We start from the raw sequence: 22,889 nt of genomic DNA, 5'->3' as shown, positions 1-22,889 counted from the left end.
GTTTTGATACACTACTACTTCATATCCCTGGACTCATATTCATGGCAAAAAAAAAATGAATCAATTTACTTACTACACTAAATTATTTATATTATATATAATACAATATAGCAGCAAAAATAAAATATGCATAATAAAAAGAAAAAAAAAAGGTGAAGGAATCTTTCACAGTCTTGCTCTGCTAAAAGATGCAGAAGGAAAATCATGATATTTATCATGTAAGCCTATATATTCTGCTTTCAGATGATTGCTTTTCTGTAACATCTTTCTTGTGTTTGTCATTCTCCTGTGTGGTTGAATAGCTGAATCAGTTCAACAACATCCAAATTCGCTCCAACGATCCAAACTAAATAGCAACCGAGGTGTTGCCTTTTATCATTATTATAATTATTATTTGCAACTCCCACCCTCACCATTCAATAATAAATTTAATTTAATAATTTTCTAAATAATCAACTTGGTTTGAAGAATATGTAGCGGTCGTTGTCACTTGTACGTGTAATATTTATATGCCTTCTCCTTTTTGATACACCTATGGTCTGTATTTGCCCCCTAGCTATATATAAAAAAAATAAAAATAAATAATCATATATATAATATAATGAAATTCATACCAAACCAAACCATGTACACCCTTTCTCCCACGTCTTCTAGGTCTACACGTAATAGATGTACGCAAGATATATATAATTCACTGACCACAATTTTTTTAACCACTTTTGGCGCTAATGACTCATTTTCAAGTAGGGTTGGAACTTGGAACTTGGAACTTGGAAATTTGAAATGGAAACTCATTTTAGCTTTGGTATGTATTAATGGTATATGTAGTTGTTCTGATGGAAATTTTTTGCAAATTACAAAAGTTTGGAGTTGGAGAGAGAGTGAGAGAGAGGGTGTTGTGATTTCCCAACACATGTTACACCAATCCTTAAAAGTATAGGCTTTTACTATACTTTTAATTAAAAATGAAGTATTTTTTGGTCTTACAGGGACAAGCTTTTCAGAAGTCCTTTAACGTGAAGAAGATGGGCCCTCACGATATCGTTTTCTGAATTCAAAATTTTGTTTTTGATTAAAGATTTATTGTGGTTACATTTATTTGAAGTTCTTCTCTATTGAATGCCACAAACACGCATTTAAAGTAAATGAATATAGAAGATACTCTCACTGCGATTAGTGAAAGCGTGGTCAAAAATGAAGGAGGACCGAGACTGCACCCAGAGAAACAACGTGCTCACACTCCGCCACTGTTCTATTTATTTCTCTCATTTTTTATACATTTTTATTTTTATATCACTTTTTGTATGATAAATATTTTTCCTTGGTGCAAGATACACATTATTTGAAAGGGTTAACCGTAACGATTTAATAATTTTTGTTTTCATAATTTTTAATTTCATATGTAGAATACAAAATTAGGGATGACAATATGGGTCTGGTATGTCAAACAGACATGCAGGCCCGCGAAAAAAACGCAAGATGGACCAGGGTAGTGAATATGCAGGCACGTAGTAGTCCGGCTCATATAAGTCCATGACCCGCATAAAAAAAATCTTGCACTTGTGTATATTAGCTATTTTGCATTAACGTTTCAAATTTTTATATAATTGAAAAAAGTTAAGTATTATGTATTTTTTAATGTGCTCAAATTTAAAAAATACATTGTGTATGTCATAGTATGAATATAAATATGATGAAAATGTTGAATTATCAATTTATCATCTAACTTCCAAAAGTCTTTATTTAATTTTGTAAACTTCTTAAAGTTTCTCAATTTTTAAACATCGAAAGTTTTATCATATGAACTCAAAAATAAATTAAAAAAAAAACAAATCAGCCCACGTACCAAGTAATATGTCTGATGGACCAATGATTACAGCTCACATAAATTATGTGGGACAAGATGGGTCAAACCTAAACGGAACAAGTCACACCTAAACGGGTCGGGCTGGCTCGCATTGTCATTCCTATAAAAAAATAAATAAAATCTGAGTTTGATTTTGATTAATTTAAGATATAGATATTTCTTTCTAATGTTTGACTTAGTTTGTATGAAAATTTTATCCATTTGAAAAATTACTTAAAAAAATATAATATATGGTTAGGATTCAGATTTATAACAACTTTACCTCTTCCTTTTATTCTAATATATATGATTATACTTACATACATACCTATATATATATATATATATATATATATATATATATAACACGTAAAAATATAATTATATAATGTATAAAAATAGGTCAATTTATCACGTGAAAAGTTTTTATTACATTTAAAGTATGTTGATTTTATTTAAATATGTTTTTGATTAAGTTTAGTTTTTTAATAAATAAGTTAGGCAAAAATGAAGCCTGCCTAGCCGCCTTTGACCTATTTCCTGGTGGAAGTTGTACAATTTTAGTTTTTCTGGTGCATAAATAACGCCCAAGTTCTAATTACTACTCATCACATTAATTAAATAATTAATAACAGAACTTTTATCAGAGAAAGAACGAATGGAAAAATTCCGCAAGTTATTATGCACCATCTTCATCAGAACCCTAATTAAATATCCAAAGTAACTTTTTTCTATTAAATATATTATTAATGTATATCGATATAATTTCTAATACAATTTTAATTTCTGATAAACAAAATTCCTATCATAGTTCCACGGCTAGCATCTCTAAGATTTTTTGTAGTAGAATATTGTGATTTTTGTATTTTTAAGCAATTAAAATACCAACGGTTGCACCGTATATATATACTGTATTTGGCGACTCCTTGAAATGTAGAAATACATAGGCACACGTGGCCGTGCATTAATCTGACCAAAACTGTTGAACTAATTATGTATGTAGTATTGTTTAAGTTACTTGAAGATGTAAAACTGCTTTAATTTGTATTATTATTATTAATTAATTAATTAACTGGATGTGGTCACGTCTCCTCCACCTACAAAGATAAGTGGTAAATCAAATAAAGATTGGGAAATGATGATGGGACCTCTAACCTCTAATCTAATGTCCATTATTCCAAAATCCATGCTTCAAATCTTCCACACACTCATCATCTTCACCGTTTGATTTTTCTTCATCAATGTATCATAATAATGCTCATTTTTGTTGATTATCTTCTCATGACAAAACACAATAAATTGAAGTTATAATTATTATCTGGTTTTGGATTGGGGGGCCTCATGCTCCTTCTGACACAAAACATACACCAAAATGCTTTTTCTTTCTCGTAGAATGCCCTTTCAGCATATGCACCAGCCAATGAAACAAAAGGATCGAATATTTTTTGTTTCTATAATGTATTTTAATGCTGTAATTATATTTAAAGATAAGTGAATAAATATTATGGGGACGAAATGTGAATATACTCTTGTGATGTAATGGAAAATAGTTTATGTGGGGAAAATAGACTTTATAATGTATTATGATATAGTATTATTTTAGTTAAGCCTATTTTTTCTCAAATAACCAAAAATTAACAATTTATATTATAAGTAAGCAGTTCCTTTATTTAATTTTTGATGGTTATAACACATTCCGTTGTTCTGGTAGAGCGAGAAAAGTGTGAAATTCAATTGTCTTTTTATTTCCTTTTGTGTCGTAATTTTCTAAATATAAAGTATGTGATTTTCAAAATTTCAAGGTACCAAAGTTTAAGGAGTCTTGCATTGCCTATGATAAAGGCCTTGAGCATGATCCATATAACTCTTTTCCAGCGTTTACTTCCTGCACCCCACAATTTCTTCGCTCACGTCCCACACTGTGTAAAAGTGAAACATGAAAACCTACCTAAAGTATCTCTTCCAAAGTTTCTTTATTCTAGTGGGACAAATTCTACTACACTTAATTGAAGAATTTTGAACGGACACTAGAAATTTCTCTATGATTTTGCCATAACACGAAGTTTAATAAGGAGAAATTTCTCTTCAGCCCATAAAGTAATAGTAGTGAAACAAATTTTAATTATTTGAACAAAAATATTTATAGTGGAAGATAAAAGATAAATATGGGACACAGTAAACAAAAGATGTAGCGTGTTGTGATGTTGATTGTATTGTTTATAAGTATGTCAATTTCTATTGCATCAATTCATTTTGAGAATACAAAACAACTTTGCTTTATTTGTACATATGAACATTCATATATTAAAAAAAAAACTTTATACAACGTTGAATTCTCTATCTCTTTTCAAAAATATTTTTGTTCTGAACATTTTAACCGGCCATACTCGCGCCCTTAACTCCATCTGTTGGGTTGTTTCTTCCTGCACCTCTTTCAATTTCTAGTTGTACCTTTGTACAAAATTTCATTTTTATGTAATTCATAGGTTAAAAATGATTTATAGGTTGCCTAATTTTTTTTTTCAAAATATATAATCTGAAAGCCAATTTTAAATCTGAAAACTAATTAAAAAAAGAAAAACAAATTTGAATTATATAATTTGAAAATATAAAATGACTATATAATTATACAATTCAAATATTAAAGGAAGTTAAGAGAAAATTAAAATTTTAAATTATAATTAAAAATTTATTTACTTATAAAAATAAAAGTTTATTTATATAGAAGTGCAGAGAGAAATTTACGATGACGCAAGAAAGACCGCCACTTGTGAAAATAGAGAGGAAGTTTTAGCTCCGAGGCTAGGTGTTTGGGCCCACCTCTAGTATCTTCTTAGACCCCAAATTCTCATTTAATAATTTCTTTAATTATTGTTATTTCTATTTTAAAAAAAATCAACTAATCAAATTAAATATTTCATTATTCAAAGTCATATTTTTTCAAAATAATTAGGTGTATATACTTTATAATTTTTAAACAAAACATAATAAAAAAATTGAAAAAGTGTAAAAGATTAAACGCGAGTAATTCAATTTACGAAAAAAAAAACTAATGTTACAGTTAAGCCAAAAATGTATACTAAAAATATAATTAATAATGTGTTTCCCTCTTTTAGAGTTTTTTTAACACACGCAATGCAGTAGTCATTTTTCGAACATAACCCCAGTACATAAAAGTCCTGACGAATCTTATTCAATACTAATAAACAATCTATAAATACAAAGGGGTAGTTCTCAGTAATGCCAGAACAACCTTAAGGAGAAAGCATAAACAAACCGAAACAAAAGCATCCCCGAAAAAACACATGTTTCGCAACACAACTACCGCACAACAGAACCACAACCATCCACAACTACCACTTCATAAATAACATCCCTGCCCGCGAACGTTTCAGGGCCGAAACAGAGAAACCGGACCCAGGCCCATTTCGAGAGCCGACGACATCGGTGAAATGGGCTTTAGAACGGGCCAGACCCAAGACGTTTGGGCAGTTGTTCCTTACAGTCCAGAGCTGATAAGGCGACCTGTCGGTTGCGATCCACTGCTCCACCGTGAACAACGACTGAGAGCAGTTCGCGTGGACCCCGGTGGAAGTGACCTCGACGTAGTTTACGTACCAGCCGTGATGGGGCCCCGACCCGTCCGAAGTTATATTGATGGCGCAAACGGGCTCATCCAAGCATGGACCTCTACCGCTGAAAATGTCGAGATTGCCCCGTTCGAAGTAGTTGTGACCCGGCTCCATTAACCCGCCCCAGGTTTCGAGGTTGGTGATGTATATACCGTTGCCGAGCGCGTCGTAGAGCTTGAGCCCAATTATTGAATCGGTTCCTCCATTGAAGATGGAGCCCGTCCGAATATAAACCGAGTAGACACAATCATCATCCTGCATCAAATTAACATAAATATTTCTTTTATTAATTATTGACAAAATTAAGATAAAAAATAAAAAGGAAAAGAAGAAGAGTAACGTTACAATAAGGCTTACCGATCTAACGGTTGAGACGAAGCATAGCGAGAGTAGATAAAGGAGGAGAGGGAGGAGGCGCGTTGGGGTTGCCATGCGAGTGAGATGAAGATGGAGAAGGAGAAGGAGTGGGGTGGGTTAAGTTTGATGACTAATGAGCAGAGAGTGTAATAATATAGCTCATAGATGGCACGTTATAAATACTTTCTTTCCCAATTTTTTTCTTTTTATTGATTTTTTTTTTAATTTATTATAATTCACGATCTTTTTGAGTTTGGTATTTGATTTTTTTTTTCTTTTAAGATAATTATAGTTTTAGGTTTTCTTTAAATCAGCTTGATTGATGCTTCGAAAGTGAAATATAAATGATTTCGTCTTCAATTTGTCTGTGGTGAATTAGATTAAAGTTTGTATTTGCAGTGGATTTTTCATAGTACGTGGTTAATTGACTTTGATACATGAGCTAAAGTACGCATTAATTTTTGTTTTAATGGTTTTATTTTTTTACTTAACTGGGAATGGGGATAGTTTTAACTTAATTATTTTGTGATTATGAAATAATGGTATGATTATGAAAATTGTCTAAATCAGAAATTTTCATAATAGGAATAATACTGGATAAATAGTTATAATTTTAAAAACGAATGGTGTAGTTCCACCCTTGGTTGAGAATTCCGTCATCCATATGTTATCATAATAATAATATGTCGCTGTCTTGATTTAATGTCATCAAATAAGGGTAGAATATGCTGGTCATCGCCATAAGGTTCCATTTTACATATAAAAATGAATTTTTAAAAAATACCAGATTCATTATTTCTGGTTTAAATATATTTTTGTATAAAGAAATGTACGTTGATTTTGGTCTTAGTATATCTTTCTGCTTTTTCATCTTCCAAAAGTAAAGCTATTATTTTGTATCTGTCTAAAATATATGAATTTTGATATTTATTTCTTCAATGATGACTCGATTTTTTATTAATCATATTAAATATTAAGATGTATTATATAATAATATGAACTACAAATAAAACTTTAACCCTTAAGTGATGAAAAATGAAAAAAAGAATTACAATAACTAAAATAATTTTTTTGATAATTTTGGATTAAAGATATATTTCATAATTTATGTTTTATTATATTATATATGAAATAAAATGAAAAAGAGGGAGTTCATTGTTGCCGACGTGATGGGACCCAGAAATGGTAGCTGACAATAATTAATCCCCAGTCATTCCAAATTTCAGAATTCATTTCCGTAATAAAGACTAAATTAATTGGAAATTGTAGTACGAATGTGTTTGGTTTTAATAAAATGTAAGCAATTTAAAATTCAGAGAGCAGGAAATAAAAACCTAAACTCACAATACTAATATTTTAAATTAAACTAGCTTTTCAATACGAGTTGAGATTTAAAAATTTCAAATCATGTAAACTAAATTTTACTATTAGAAATATGCAACTTACAAAAATAGTAACACAAAAATATTAACAAATTCTTCATTAAAAGTTAGGTATTAAATAAGGAGGCAATTATATATTAATAAAATAAAAGAAACTCAAATATTTAAGATGCACTATTTTGGCATATACATACAAGGTAAGTTTTTTTTTTTATGTAATTATAATATATAGAAATAAAACTTTGTAATATAATAAATTATTATTTTAAATTGTAAAAACTATATTGAAATTGAGATTTTTTTTAATTAAAGTAAATAAGTAATAAATGTATTTAAACAGATGACATGAAAAAAAAATGAATTAATTCTAAACAATCATGAGAGATATGTCAATGATTGAAATAACTACATAGGAAAGATACCTCACGCATGAAAAAGAAGAGAGTACGTTAATAATGTCTAATTAGAGGATTAATAACTTTATTCTCCAAGTTAGAGAATATAATTTACAGGGAGTGTATATTATTAAAAAAGTATAATGTACATGTGTGTGGGTATTGTAAATTTTAAACGTAAACTACGAACGTATATATACATAAAAAAAAAGAAGAAGAAGAAGATAAGAATACTTTGGAATTTTGTAATAAATAACAAATTTAAATTAATTTTTAAGCTCTTTATCTAAAAAACGCGTATAAAAAAAGTAAGATTAGACAAGTAAATTACAAGTTTGATTATATTTGTTTTTGTTTTAAAATTAAATTTTTATATTTATTTTTATTTTTATTTTTATCCTTATCCTTATTAGTTTGAGATTCATGTGTTGTCATCATTTTCTTTGAATAGCAGGTATATATCATTCTCATGATCTTCTTTAAATTTTAATTAATTTTCTAAAAAAAAATCACACTAAACAAATATGTGATTTAAATAATCACTAACACACACACACATATATATATATATATATATATATATATATATATATATATATATATATATATATATATATATATATATATATATATATATATATATATAAAACTAAAAATATGTTAATATGTCATAGGTAATATTCAATCATACAAATATATATATAAAACTAAAAATATGTTAATATGTCATAGGTAATATTCAATCATACAATTAATTCTTTAAGAATATAGTATATAATATATGTTTAGAAGTTTTTACAAGGAAAAATAATTAAATACTTTCGTGTGTGTGTGTATATATATATATATATATATATATATATATATATATATATATATATATATATGTATCCATAAACGAGTAAGATTTTTGTAATAGCTACATCATTCGTCTTTGTTGAGAGCTCTTTGATCACACTTTAAGAGGTCTTTGATCTCAGTTGAGAGGTCCATGATAGGTCTCTCGTCTCTACTGATAGGTCCTTGGCCATTTATTGAGAGGTTATGTCTTTGTTGAGAGGTCTCTAGTCATTTACTGAGAGGTCCCTAGTAACTTGCAGAGAGGTCCATGGTCACTTGCTGAGAGGTCTCTAGTCATTTGCTGAGAGGTCCATAGTCACTTGTTGAGAGGTCCTTGACCACTTACTGAAAGGTTCCTGATCACTTGCTAAGAGGTCCCTGATCACTTTCTGAGAGGTCCTTGGTCACTTGCTGAGAGGTCCCTAATCTTTGTTGAGAGGTTCCTAATCACTTGCTGAGAGGTCATTAGTAACTTTTTGAGAGGTTACTAGTCACTTGTTTAGAGGTTCGTGGTTACTTGCAAAGAGGTCCTTGGTCTCTGCTGAGAGGTCTCAGATGACTTGTTGAGAGGTCATTAGTAACTTTTTGAGAGGTTACTAGTCACTTGTTTAGAGGTTCGTGGTTACTTGCAGAGAGGTCCTTGGTCTCTGCTGAGAGGTCTCAGATGACTTGCTGAGAGGTCTGTGACTTATTGAGAAATTCCTGGTCTTTGCTGATAGGTCTATGGTCTCTACTGAGATGTCTTTGGTTGAGAAGTTCTTGGTCACTTGCCGAGGGTCCCTGAACATTTGCTAAGGGTCCCTGATCACTTGCTGAGAAGTCCCTAATTTGATCACTTGCTGGGAGGTTTCTAGTATTTGTGAGAGGTTTCTAGTGTTTGCTGAGAAGTTCTTGGTCACTTGTTCCATTGATGTTTTATATCGTTTTTTGTGATCTCAATGGAATCATGGTCTCATTTTTTTTCATTTTTGTTGTATAGAATATGTGAGAGAAAAGCGGCTACAACGAGAGAAAGACAGCTACAATCATGCTTGGTTTTGCATTGCGAAAGGTAGCAAGGGTTTGGGTGCAGAAAGAAGGGTTTTTAGGTGAAGAAGATAAAAACATATGTTGAATTCTTTAATATATAATTATGTGGAGCAAAGCAATGATAAATTTGGGGGTGCAGGTGCAGGAAGAAACCCAAAAAACAATAATCGTATGTTATCAATCTGGTCCGAGAAGCCGTAATGAAACTCCGATTTGGGCCTTGGTTATTTGAAACTGGGCCTAGCTCGTTGATGCACTAGGTATTGACGAGGTACTTGTTCTTTGTTTACTTTTTCTGCGACACATTGAGGACAAAAAAGGTTAAATTATTTTTTTCCAAAACAAAAATATCATCAACTAACTACACCATTGGATGGTTGATGTACCGGGGCAATACATTAGTATCTGCTTAAAAGAGATTGTGTTTAAATACTTTGTTTTTTTTTTTACAATTGAAAGCATGTTTTGAAATCATTAATTGGTACTTATATAATAACTGTTTATATTTGTTTACGTATGTTATTGTACACAATTTCCGATGGGTTTACCTATGACAGAATAATTATTTAGCAAATGGGGTGGGTGCTTGACGCCACGCATATGCTCTGTCTGAGAATGATTTTGGGTGCTGTTAAAAAATATTAGCATCAATATTTTAACTTTTTATGATAAATAAAACAATTACTTTCTATTTTTTTCGTCGTCTCAAAAAAGTAAAATACATACAAGTTAATATTTTAATTTGAAATAAAAATATAAAGATGTGAGATCCATCGTGGGATCTATTAAAAATAAGATAAAAATCAAAGTTATTTACAACTAAAGTGGAAAGTGGTAGGTATTCTTAAACATGTGGTATCAAGAGACCTTCAAAAAAATATGAATCCCAGTTGAATTATTGCAAAGGGGTGTTTTAAATAATTCAGCTCCGCAGTAAAATGGTGTATTTTTATTTGAACACGAAAACTTAACATAATATATGTAAATCAATTAATTTTTTGTACTAAACTATTTAGCTCAAGCTTAAATCTTAAATATATATATAGTTAAAATGATTATTTCAAAAGATTTTTTTTTTCAGTGATTATTAAAAATTAGACTTTAAAGTTAAGTCAATCAAGATGCCACTTCTATATCATAAATTGCTCTTATCATTAATTTATGCAAGACTTACAACACTAATAGTGGAACAAAATTAATAATAACAATAAACTTAATCGTCTCTATTATTTGTTGTTGAATCACAGAAATAAAGTTGTGTTTGTTGTTGATACCGCATGAAGAATGAGTTGAAGGCGTGGTGAAGTAAAGAATCCTAAACGAGTTAATTGTTTTGTAACCATTACTGTTGTGGTAAAATGCGTGCTAAAGTGAGAAACAGTAGCAGTATCAGAGAACCCAGCCCAAATACCGTTCCAGAATATGAGATATTAAATACAATAGTGATATCATGACACGACATCTACGTTAAATAATTCATGAAGACATAACGTGCCATGCAATAGTTCCCTATCGTATCCTAATTTGTAAAATTTGAGGAATGGGCATAAGCTCTTAGCATATTCTTCGTTGATCGTTACCCCATTGGAAACGTTATAGCACCTAACAGTAAACTTTTCCACAAATTTCCTCAACCAGGACTTATTCCATTCAAACAAATTACAACGATTCTCTAAACATATATTTCTATTGTTTCCGAGATATGGTCACTGTTTCTTCGACTTTGTTAACGATTAATTAAAGGCGATTAATTAAAGGTCCATTTGTTGGATTATTTAGCAGCCATTTTGGAAATGTTTCATTACACCACTGTTCCAATTTAAACTAATGTTCAGCATAGGTTCATACTGTTAGGATCAAAAGCTTACAACTAGGCCAAAAACTATAGTCATTGGTCAGGGCACAACTCTTTTTACTTAAGAGTGTAATATAAACTAAAGCGCTCGATTTATTCGATTGTAACCCGGTTCACTTGACTTCTGTCACGGAATAATTGATGCCACTTACAACAATTTCTTCCAAAACAATTGTTCTACTAAGAATCTCACTCTTGGATTGTGACTTGGTCTTCCTAACTTCTTCTACAGGACAATTGTACAACCCGCAACACATAACAACAATCTATTTTAATATTTTCAAACCGGAAAGCCCCAGAATTGGTTTATATAAGTATTAAAAACTAGTGTTATGTTACGATAAAAAAGAGTGTCTTGTTTGACGAACATTCTATAAACTTGGATAACGTAATTGACCTACTGTTCAAATTGACCGTGTTTGTTAATGAGCCATTTGGAGAAATTAACATAAACGCGAATGTCGAAAACTGTTTTGGTTTGTCGAAATGAAACTGATGATGCCAAAGTTAACATAAATTAATGTTTTGTGGTAATTTGGCAATAGAATATCGAGTCACTGACTACCAGGACCATGGCATTGGGAACCCTCTGACCTGGCAAATTTTGGAAGTATCTGAGACGAGTAATCCAAATCTATAATTATAACCATAAAAGGTTATATCTACTTTCTTAAATTTAGACTTTTGTGAGTTCGCTTTCCACAAATCGCTGGCTCATGTTTTGTTTTCTTTATTGCATTCTGTATATATTGTGAGAAATACTTTACACTCGACAGATATTGAACATTTCAGATGCTTTCACACTGTTCCTTCTAAATAAAAATGCACTTGTCAAACAGGACAATTTTAATGTAACTGGAATTGTTCATGGAACTTGGTCCCATAACAGTCAAGAGGACCCCATCTCCTCTTTATTTACTTGAAAAATCTTCATCATACTAAATTCAAAATCAACAGTACTTGTTTTATTTTTCTGCCTTCACATGAGTATATTCTTTTTAAGGTAGTATTTTTCGAAACACGATTGGATGTTATAATATAATCGTATTTTTAATTACAAGAACTTTATTTTTATCCCTTCTCATCATAGTTCACCTTAATTGGTTGTAAGCCATCGCATTATTTTTAATATCATGATAAAATATATTAGAAGATTACTTAAGACACGTTTTAGATGGTAATGGAGTGGTTTTGTATAAATCATCATATGAACAATAATGATTTGATATTAAATTATGCTTCTATTTTGAAAATGTCTAAGAAAATTTAGGTAATATAGAGCAATGTTTCTTGATTTAAGAAGAAGAAAGAAAAGATAAACACTACACGTGAGGTATGGAGCAAGTAGATAATATAGTGAGGTGATATGTGGAAGATAACACCTTGTTGAAATAGCAATTATAGTGCAGTTTTTGGGAGTGGTGAGTGAGATTTGGTTTTCTTTATTCCAGTTAAAAGGCAAGTGGGTGTTTATATCCAAAAAAAGAAAGTGGGAAATAATGTTCTTAGTTCAGTCGTCTTAAAATATATCTTATGTGCATGTTGGCAGCAAAAGAAAAAAAAAAAACCCAGAAAGATTAGCGAATGGGTAAATGCCAGATAGTTATATTTATCAAAATTGATTGGAATACTTAAAGCAGTTGATGAGATTCTCATGCTCATAGTTAAATAGTGAAATAGAAGGAAGTTCATAATCAAAAGCTCGAATTCAAAGCCAAGATCCAAATCTCTTTGGCAAGGTCATATCTTGACAAATTCCTGGATAAGGACCAATCTTAATTGGCATTTCAATTGTTGTTCACTATTTGAAACCCGTTTTGCTTAATTTGGTGCATCTATTTAGTCAAGATAAAAAGAAGGAGGTAGAAGAATCAATGTGAAAATGTGGGAAAGTTAAATGAGCGTTTTGAAAAGTTGACAAGTGGGTTTTAAAGAACTGATGCGAAGATTTATTAAAACAAAAAAAAAAAGGTATAAAAAGAAAGAAAAATAGCTTTCCAGAAGGCAATAAACCGAAAAGAAGTGTTGGATTAAAGGAGTAACATCTTTAAATCAGTTCTTCATTATTAAGAAAGTTGAGGTATTGAAGTTTAAAATAAGCGTGCTTTGTTGTGATGAAAGGGGCCTTCCACCTTTTCCTGACTGTGCTAGAGCATGAACAATACAAAGGCACATGCTTACTTGCAAAACCTTTTTCTTTTTCTCTTAAATGCTTAGTGGAAGCAGTCATTGTAGCAGGAAAATATGTTTTATTCTTTTTCTCTCTGATTCTCTTTTTGGGTTCATTCGTTGTTGGAAATAACATTTGTGTGTTTTGTTCCAATATTATTTATCGTAATTAATTAAAAAAGATTCGGCTTTTAGCCAAATTCCCTCTCAGTTTTATCAATCACATACAGACACAACACAAGTCACATTTGATGCTTTATTTGTTCTTCATTTCACTCACTTATTACATTGTAACTGGTTCCTTCCGAATGTGGTGGTGTTCCCCGTACAAGTTGCATTCAACAATATACTTGCCGCTCGCATCGTCATGCATGCATAGTGTTTGTATAAATGCCTTTTCATTTGTATATTTTCCATATTTAATTGTACGTGTTTACCCCTCCCACAGTAGCTTTTGTGTGTTATTCATTCCCGTTACCATCACCCAGTGGTGTGTGAACACGTATGGTGAATAGCCAGAGTGGGAAAATAATTGTTTAATTGCACGTGATACTGTGCAATGGAACATCACCCATCATCAGCCAGAGACATTGAAACAGTGCTCGTGTAGTTGCAGTCCATGTATAACAAGGAGCTTTCAGGTTGGTATAATTAAAACCTGTTATAATAATAATATTAACATAAGTGATTACAAGAAACTAGGTAGTAGTAGCAGCATTGTTGTGTTCCCCATTTTAAGGGATCACATGGAGGTCCATGTGGGCGAGGAATTTAGACTTTAGCAAAACACAACCAGTGAAAACTCAACTAAGACGATACTTTATTAATTTATAGCTTAACTAAGAGCATATCGTTGATTATTGAGATGATTTGAAAAAGAAATAATAAGTTATGTGGGGAGAAGTGACAAAAACGATGGTATTCGCAGTCATTTGTGGGCTCGACCCTCAAAGCGGGGACCGATTCCCCAAAGCAACGAACACAGAGAGGTGATACTCAGCATTTTGGTTTTGCAGCAGTGAGAACCAAACACGTGTAATCAAGGACCATTGCTAACCAGCTAAGCTTCTGACACCCTCAATGTCAATGCCACTCTTCCTGCACAAACCAAGCTAAGCTTCCCAATACTCTATCTAACTTTTATTCTATACTCAATAATACTACTTTTCTATTACTCTTAATCACTACTGCTATAACTTCTGCCTATAGCACTTGTGTTCACAGCTGATATGATTAGTGATAATTATGTATTCTTATGACTCAAGGTTTTATTTAAGACCTAGAGTCTTATTTTGTGTGACATGTCAAAATATTGCAGTATGAAGATCTTATAACTCATGTCTTAATATATGATCTGTGCAATGATGGAGATTTTAAGGTGTCATGATATAAATTCTTAATTTACTTTTGAGAGACATACTATACCATATCTTTTAAAACCTCATTTAGTTATGTCTAATTTACACTTTAACCTACAAAACATTTATTATTATAGAATATTTATCTCAAACAAAAACTACTTTTAATAAAAAAGAAGTAAACATTTATTCCTATAGTTTAAAATCTTATTTAATATCCAAAGTCTTTACATTTATTTAGTGTGGTGTCAGTATGTTTCAACACAGAGGTATTAAGTTCTAAAGGAGTAATTAATGGTTATTCTATAACTTCTGTTCTATATTAAGTAAGTGTCACCAGCTCTGATACTAAAGGTCTTTAAAAAAATAGTATTTTGAAAAGCTTAAGTTCATAAAAATAGTTTATGTTATCACCGTCATTTCTCGTTTATAGAATGCACGAGGAAATGTAAATATTGTATTGTAGCTCAACTTGCAAAACTAAACTGTCATTTACATAAATTTTATATCTGAATTTTGTGGAGAGAGTTTCAGTAAAAAATTGGTGTAGTTATCATTGTAAGTAAATATGCATTGACTTGAAAACGAAACAATTTTCTTAAAAGTAAAAACTTATGATTTTAAAGTAGAGTAACATTTCTGTGAGTGACATGACTACAGAGGAGGAGTTCACAAAATAACAAACAATATTAACTAGACTTAAATTCATAGGAAGGAGATGACATTATTTTTAATTTAAAATCTTAAAATAATAAATTTATGAATCTTGTTCTTATATGATATTGTGATACTGAACGTTTTTATTTTTACAAGATATAGGATTTTGGACTTGTATTTGAATTTCTAGCGTCGATAGAAGAAAAGTAAAGAGAAGGGGAGGTGGAGAAAGGTATATGTTCCACTTTTCCTACTGACCAATAATTGAAAGTTACAAAAAACATAGTTTAATTGAGGCAAGGCATCAATGATAGAGAGAAATCTAGTGGAGTTCCTCTTTCCACGTCTGACACAAGGTGAGGCTTGTCAATAGATGGAGCAAGCGTCTCTTCTTCAAATATCTATCTTAATCTTATTCTTCCCATCAAACATCTACTTTTTAGTGGATTCCAACTCTTCTTTCAACCACCTCATATGGATTCCCTAACCCAGCATTAAACTTTAACTATCACTAACCTAACCAAATCATTAACCTTCCTCCTTCACAATAAATTATTACAATCTTCTTTTTTTCTCTCTGCATAACGCACAGAATCTAAGCTATAATCTCAGGCTCATTTTCTTCTTTAATACTGCCACAGCTTTTCTGCATGTGTATAATATGTGTGGTCAATTCACATGGCCTTGGCCTGTGATTAGTTGAACTGAACCCTTTATAATAGTCACAACAAGCTATATATTATAATATATGATGCCAACTCACATTTCTACTTAAACAAACCCCACATTTGGTTCTTAAGAATGGAATTATACCAAAACAAACCTTTCTCGTTTCTCACCTTTCCTTCATCAAACACTCAGCATCGGTATCCGTTACCAATATGTAAAATCGAAGCACCTTTTTCATACATGGGACACCAAGTTTTGTTTCCCAAGTTAACGCCATGTGATTTAAAAACTTAATTATCCACCCAACTTGCTCACAGTATCGAAAAATTGCTGAATTAGAATCGAACCAAGACTTAATTTATTGGTGTAACTACCAAATCCATTCATCCAAACTTTCTAAACCACCATTTATATATTCTCTCCCTTGCTTTACAAAATGTTTATCTAACTAGCCAGAATCAAACAGCTCACACATTCCACAGTAACTCTTACATCTGGGAATTCAACTTTCTGACACCATAAGGGTGAGTATTAGTGTTACTCCCTTTTCTGTTGCTTCTCTCTGTCTTTCTTTGGTTGGTCTACTGCAGTACATGAATCCATGATGCTACCGCTAGAAGAACTAAAAGGAGCATTTACAAATGTCAGTACTGCATCACAGAATGAAAGACATGAGATTTTTAATCTCTGTACGGACAAAGACACACTCATTCAAACCTTCACTAATGGCCTAACCCACAACTGCAACTTTTGAGTCAGCTTCAGAAATCTTGTGACAAGGTAGTTGATAAGGGCCCATCTTCATGCTTCAGTAGTCTCCAAGTATTCAATTCATAATTATTAATGGCGATGGAGCTTATCTCAAACTCAAGGGTATCTTCTTGATCAAGGAAATCTGGTTATTCTACTATTATATTGCATGTTAGTTCTCGTTAATTATGCGCAACATTACATATTACTTGAATTAACTTTTCATATTAGTGACTCAACTTGCTTTTACCGAAGAACAATGTCCATTGTTAATTACTACTGATCTAAGTCTAACGAAGACAAAAAATATCCTTGCAGAGAAGGAAAGCAATAATTGAGAATGATCGAGCATCAATTCAGCCATGCGACCACTTTCTCTTATGTTTTTTGTTTTATTAAAGCAACAGATATGATTGATGTGAAACGACATCACTCCTTTCACTTCTTGTTCCAATGGTGAACACAGACTATCTCTTCATAAGTTTATTCAAGGTGTCATAATCTAATAGCTTGTCACACTCCTTTTCCATGTACTGTTTCTTAGAGGAGGGGAGAAGACATACAAATAAGTTTTTCCAAGTTTCCGAACAAACAAACAAACAAACGTTGTCAACCTTGGTATGCTCGTTTGTCACTCATTATTTTTCGCAAACAGAAGTTGTAACATGGTAATTAAGAAGAGTAAGACAAAGAACTGAAACCACGAGTGAGAAAACATACTTGATCGTACTTTGGTAGATGTAACAAGGAAGAGAAAATTTAATCCATTCAGACTTGCATCTGAAGGCTACACTACTACTACTACTTAGCTAGCTAATTACGTGAATGTAGACATCCTTGAAACTAAGAACAACACTTTTGTCTTTCCTTTTCCATACATTTTTGTTCTGACCTGAACAAGAAATACAAAACATCCATTCTAACCAAGTTGAACTTCCTTTTTATGGCAGGATAGGGATGTACATGTCATTTCACATTCTCATTTACACCCGGGAACGTGCTCGTTGGGACATATGTTTCCACTCCACCAAGCGTTGAAGAAAGTTCATCACCTGCATGAAAGTTATATTAGAAAAGGCATTGGAGAAAATTGAGTAAGAAAATATGAAGTCAGAAAATTCTGCTTGCCTCGTTTGGTTCTTGTAAAGAGTAAGATGCACTCGTGTCTTTTGGAAATTTGGAGACAAGAATGCCAAAACCTTGTCCTCTTTCTCTCAATTTCTGCTCATCAGAAAAATGGGAAACATTTAGTTTTTCAAGCTGTAACTATTCCAAATAAGATAATTATTACTACACAAACTACCAAGTAAAAAGAGCTGTTTTTCGTAGGAAAATTTCTACTAAGAAAAAATAATAATTGAGATCTTTGGATACCTTGAAAGCATCTTCATCGGATCGATCATCGCCGATATAAACAGGAAAGACATCACTGCAATTGGCCAAACCTGTGGAAAATTATTTGGGATTGAGATGATGGTGGACAATTTAAAATAAATTTCAATATAAATTAAGATTCTCACGTGTCAAAACAATGTTTAACGGGTAAACTAATCACGTAGGGTATGGGAGTTTTCCTTTATTATTTGTAGCAGTCAAAAAAATTCTGAAGAGTTATCCAACAACAACTGAAGAGTACAAACTTGTACGTAACTTTGAGCCATCTCAGTAATACGTGTTTTATAAAATATGTCTACCACATGTTCAATTTTGAAACTAAAACGTAGAGTGTGTTAAACAAAAACTCACCAAGGGACTCTAATAAAAATTCCAGGGCCTTCCCTTTGTCCCATTTAATAGTGGGACGAATCTCTAGCACCTGTGTAAAATAAATGACTATCTCTGAGTAATTAACATGGCAAGAAAATAGATCAAAAAAAAAAAAAAAACAGAAACATGGCCCACCTTTCTTCCTTGGGTAAGTCGGAGCTTCGGGTAGTCCTTTAAAACTGATTTCACTTGGCGTGCCAGGTCACTCCATTTCTATGTATAGTGCATTTGGTTTAGACTTTTTCGTGAACAGAGAAATACTCCACACAATATATATATACATAAAAAAAAAAAGAAACTCGACCAGGAACCAAAACACTGCAAATAGTTATAGCGAATGTTCATAGCTTATAGTTTGTACCTTTTCATCAACACAACGAAAATGAACAGAGAGGCAGAACTTGTTGTTCTCAACCATGGCTCCAGGAGTTGATTTGGTCTTCTCAACCAATTGCTGGTACACCTGAAATTTTGCACACCCAAAAGAAATTAAAAAAAAAAAAAGTGATCTTTAGCATTGTGGAAACAAAACCATTTGGCTCTCGAGACGAACCTCATCAATCATGGGAAGAAAATCGCTGGCAGGTTGAAAAAGAATTGCCTCAGCTTTGCTATCCTACGGACCACAACAATAAATGCAAAAGTATGAAATTTCATAAAAGTTGAAAATGTTAGGTGTTAAGAATGTTTGCACTGTAATAAATAAGGTATAAGGTATACGTACGCCACAGCTAACTACTCACTTTGTTGTATTTGGAGCTTCTTGTTGGCCCTTTAATATCCATGCCATGGCTTCCTGCATAATATAGCTCTGCCAACTGAACAAAATTGTATACCTGTTGTTTCCAAAGTTACCCAATATTAGTTCAAAACATTAAAGGAAAAGGAAAGGGGAGAAGAGGAAGTACATAATAAGAGCACGAAAATTTACTCTAACCAACTAACTTCTCGAATAACATTGTACCTTGTCTTTGCATCTTCCGGTCACTATGGCAGTAGGAAAACACCTAGCAAGTTTCCTCACTGTTTTTCTCATCTGATACACACACACAGAGACGCACAAGAAACGGTTTTATAGATTTAGCAGACAGCATGTAGAATAAGTCCAAGGTTGGAAAACATGATAAAGAATGAAACTAACCGAATGAGACATGAAAGCACGGTCAGGATCTTCAACAATTGGGGAAAGTGTGCCATCGTAGTCCAGGAACATGACAATTTGTTTTCCCTTTGACGCATCAATAATTTGGTCAAACATGTCTAATGCCGACGGGTGGTGAAGCTGTTTGGTAATAATCATAAAAAACATATGTTACTATTAGCAAAGTCAGATCCAGTGTTGGAATCCGAACTTGGTAAATTAAAAAGTGTGTTGATTTTAGAGTGGTTCTCACAATCCAAGAGTTTTGCTCCTGAGAGAAAGAAGGTGTGGATTTAAGATGGGTGGGAGAGGAGGCTCTCATGGACTCAACCCATGCATTGATTCTTTGGTCTCCATTGATTTCAAGGTTCTTCAAAACCCTCCTCCTTGAAATAGAAATGTACCCTCCTGGTGCTGCTGGTGGCTTTTTTTGTGCAGGTGTTGGAAAAACTGTTAGGGAAACTCCAGATTTGGTGTCAGACACTACCACATTCTGCTGCGTCATTTTGACACAATAATCTCTCCAAAAAAAAACCAAACGCTTATGTTTTGAAAGGGTGTATCTGGTTTTGGCAATTGGTTAAGTATTAAAACCAAGTTTGAGAGACAGTAGCTTACGTTTGAGAGGTGGTAACTAACTAACTAACCAACTAACTTCAAGTGTGGTTGTGGTTTAATTATTGCGAGAAAGAAGAAAGAGTGAATGAAGAGAAAAAAGAGTGAGAAAAGGAGAGTGCATATGAGTGAGGTGAGGGAGGAGGCAGAGTCCCCTGCATTGAATTTATAGTTAAGAAAACAGAACATCCAAAACACTTTGGTGGGACCCACTTAGCGTTCCATAGGAACTGGGGCCCACAATTTTGCCAACCCGATATCCCTGTGGTCCCCACCCTACTCCAAACACCTCACCGTCTTTCCTCTTTACTACGTGTGTGTGTTTGACTATGGACAAATGGTTATTTATGTCAAGAAAAAAAAAAATTTATATATATTTAACTTATTGCAAGAACAATAATACATACTTGTGTTGTGTGCATATATACATACGTATATATACGTGTGATGCGATGTGATGTTTGAATGAACGCAAATATACACCTTCTTAGGCAATTCACCCAAAAACAAAAAAACTTTTCAACCGTGTTAAGGGATAAAACATGTTATCTTATTAATCGATTGGACAAATGTTTGATAATTATGCTAAACCGTGTTAAGTAATAGAATGTAACTACGGTACACTGTGAATCTCTGAAATATTTCTGAATTTTAGTTGTACTTAACGTAGAAAAAAAAAACTTAATGATTTTACTCTCTATATTTTAATAAAAATGCATATTTTAAACCGATCTGTGAAGCGTATTGTTTTTTTATAAATATAAGAGAAGTTAGGTCATGAGCCAGCTCGATTAATACTGACTAATGATGATGTGTTGAGTTGGGTTCTTGTATACAAGTACATTTTGGATTAACTAAGAAATCTAATTCGGGATTTGAATAACTTTTTAAATAATTTATTGTTAACAAATTCATGTGCGTTAACGTCTTGGTGCTTATATAAAAGATGTGAATATATCACAAGAAAAAAATGTATTGGTCAAATATATTCTTACAACGCACCCAATGAATGACATTTTTTTACAAAAAAAATACGCAAAATATTGAAATTGTGTAAAGTAACCCGATGAATGATTTTAGTATAATTATAATTATTGTAATAATTGTATTAATTATAATATACGATATAATTAAGTAGGCAATTATTAGTTGTTAATGACATTAGTTAATGCATTATTAATTGGATTTTTGTTGGGCCTTATAGGGCTTTCAGAATTACGTAGCCCTGTGTAGTTAAGAAATGGCCACAAAACGAACAGTGGAATGAAGAAAAGCAGGAACACAACAATAATTTCATCCTCTTTTAAACCAATGAAGGCTTCATTAGTCATATAAAAGGAAACAACCATCACTTTTGAAACTTGTACCTCTGCTTGTAAAAAAAAAAGAAAACGAAAGAGTTATTTTTTATCAAAACAAACCAAAGAAAAACCTTATTCAAAACTTTATCTGTTTCAAAGGTTCATGTCCATGTTAAATTTGAGTATGATCGTGCTCAAATTGATCCATCACATCTAAAATATAAGTTATTCATGTAAGGCACTTAATAAAATTTTCAATATAAAACTTTAAATTATTGAAATACTTTTAATGAATTAGTTTAGTAATTTTAAAATTTATACTTATTTTTTTGTGCTTATTTCCATAACTTATTTCAAAGGCAATATTTGATTATTTAATCTGACCAAGTCCAATCCCATTGTGATTCCTAATCCTTTCGTACTTTTTAATGTTTTTAAATAAATAAAAAACATAATTTATTGACAAAATTATGTTTTAATAACTTTTTATAAAATTAGTTAACTTAATCATTGACTCGTGAAAACTTATTTTAATTATCATATTTTATTTTGAAATTTTTTTAATAATTTATCATGAGATTTTATCACTTTTTTTAGTATGAATTTTAATGATAATATAAATTTCATGTATAAATATTTATTGAATTGTAAATTTTAATTGTGTACAAACACAGATTCTACATATATTGTAAAAATTATATGAAAGAATAACTTTGATATTCATATAATAATTCATTCAATAATTTATATTACATTTATCTGATGTGTCTATATATCTCTCAATCATATTATTATTTATTATATTTCAAGCTTTTCTACTTTACAATTTATTTTACACTGTACAACTTATTTTTCAAATAACATTTTTCACAAAAGAATACGAGGAATCACTCAGTAAATGGAATCATTAATCACTATAAATTTTGTGAAAATGGTTATTTTTCTACCATTAATGCTGGAACTGCACTAATTTTAAAGATTTTTTTTTTAAATGACATATGAATTATTCCTTTCGTGTATATATATATATATATATATATATATATATATATATTGTTAATTAATTTTTATTCTTATAGTATTCTTTCTCTGTTGATAAAAAAATACAAAGGTTGGTTTATGGTGC

General features: G+C 31.5%; 2 protein-coding genes across 2 annotated transcripts; both read right to left on the bottom strand.

Annotated features, from left to right (window-relative positions):
- Positions 1-5,013: 5,013 nt before the first annotated feature.
- Positions 5,014-6,005, bottom strand: LOC114174187 (PLAT domain-containing protein 3-like). The gene is made up of 2 exons (XM_028058979.1): positions 5,836-6,005; positions 5,014-5,733 (listed from the first exon to the last, which is right to left on the bottom strand). The coding sequence occupies exons 1-2, from the start codon at positions 5,908-5,910 to the stop codon at positions 5,200-5,202; spliced, it is 609 nt and encodes a 202-aa protein (XP_027914780.1). The 5' UTR covers positions 5,911-6,005; the 3' UTR covers positions 5,014-5,199.
- Positions 6,006-17,646: 11,641 nt separating this feature from the next.
- LOC114175849 (putative trehalose-phosphate phosphatase J) lies at positions 17,647-20,598 on the bottom strand. Its single transcript, XM_028060683.2, has 11 exons — positions 20,101-20,598; positions 19,848-19,988; positions 19,671-19,742; positions 19,450-19,542; positions 19,260-19,322; positions 19,068-19,169; positions 18,842-18,919; positions 18,686-18,755; positions 18,314-18,384; positions 18,068-18,160; positions 17,647-17,991 (listed from the first exon to the last, which is right to left on the bottom strand). The coding sequence occupies exons 1-11, from the start codon at positions 20,350-20,352 to the stop codon at positions 17,923-17,925; spliced, it is 1,104 nt and encodes a 367-aa protein (XP_027916484.1). The 5' UTR covers positions 20,353-20,598; the 3' UTR covers positions 17,647-17,922.
- Positions 20,599-22,889: the final 2,291 nt, after the last annotated feature.

This window comes from Vigna unguiculata, chromosome 1 (genome assembly GCF_037176805.1).
Source record: "Vigna unguiculata cultivar grain cowpea cultivar isolate G323 ecotype 2 chromosome 1, ASM3717680v1, whole genome shotgun sequence".
Lineage (NCBI taxonomy): Eukaryota > Viridiplantae > Streptophyta > Magnoliopsida > Fabales > Fabaceae > Vigna > Vigna unguiculata.
This window is presented reverse-complemented; position numbering and strand designations above follow the sequence as displayed.

Coding starts and splice junctions, on each gene's coding strand:
- LOC114174187 (XM_028058979.1), bottom strand. CDS start 5,910: ATGGCAACCCCAACGCGCCTCCTCCCTCTCCTCCTTTATCTACTCTCG. Junction 5,734..5,835: donor TCGTCTCAACCGTTAGATCG/GTAAGCCTTATT, acceptor AATTTGATGCAG/GATGATGATTGTGTCTACTC.
- LOC114175849 (XM_028060683.2), bottom strand. CDS start 20,352: ATGACGCAGCAGAATGTGGTAGTGTCTGACACCAAATCTGGAGTTTCC. Junction 19,989..20,100: donor AGGAGCAAAACTCTTGGATT/GTGAGAACCACT, acceptor ATTACCAAACAG/CTTCACCACCCGTCGGCATT. Junction 18,385..18,685: donor ATTTTTATTAGAGTCCCTTG/GTGAGTTTTTGT, acceptor AATTTTCCACAG/GTTTGGCCAATTGCAGTGAT.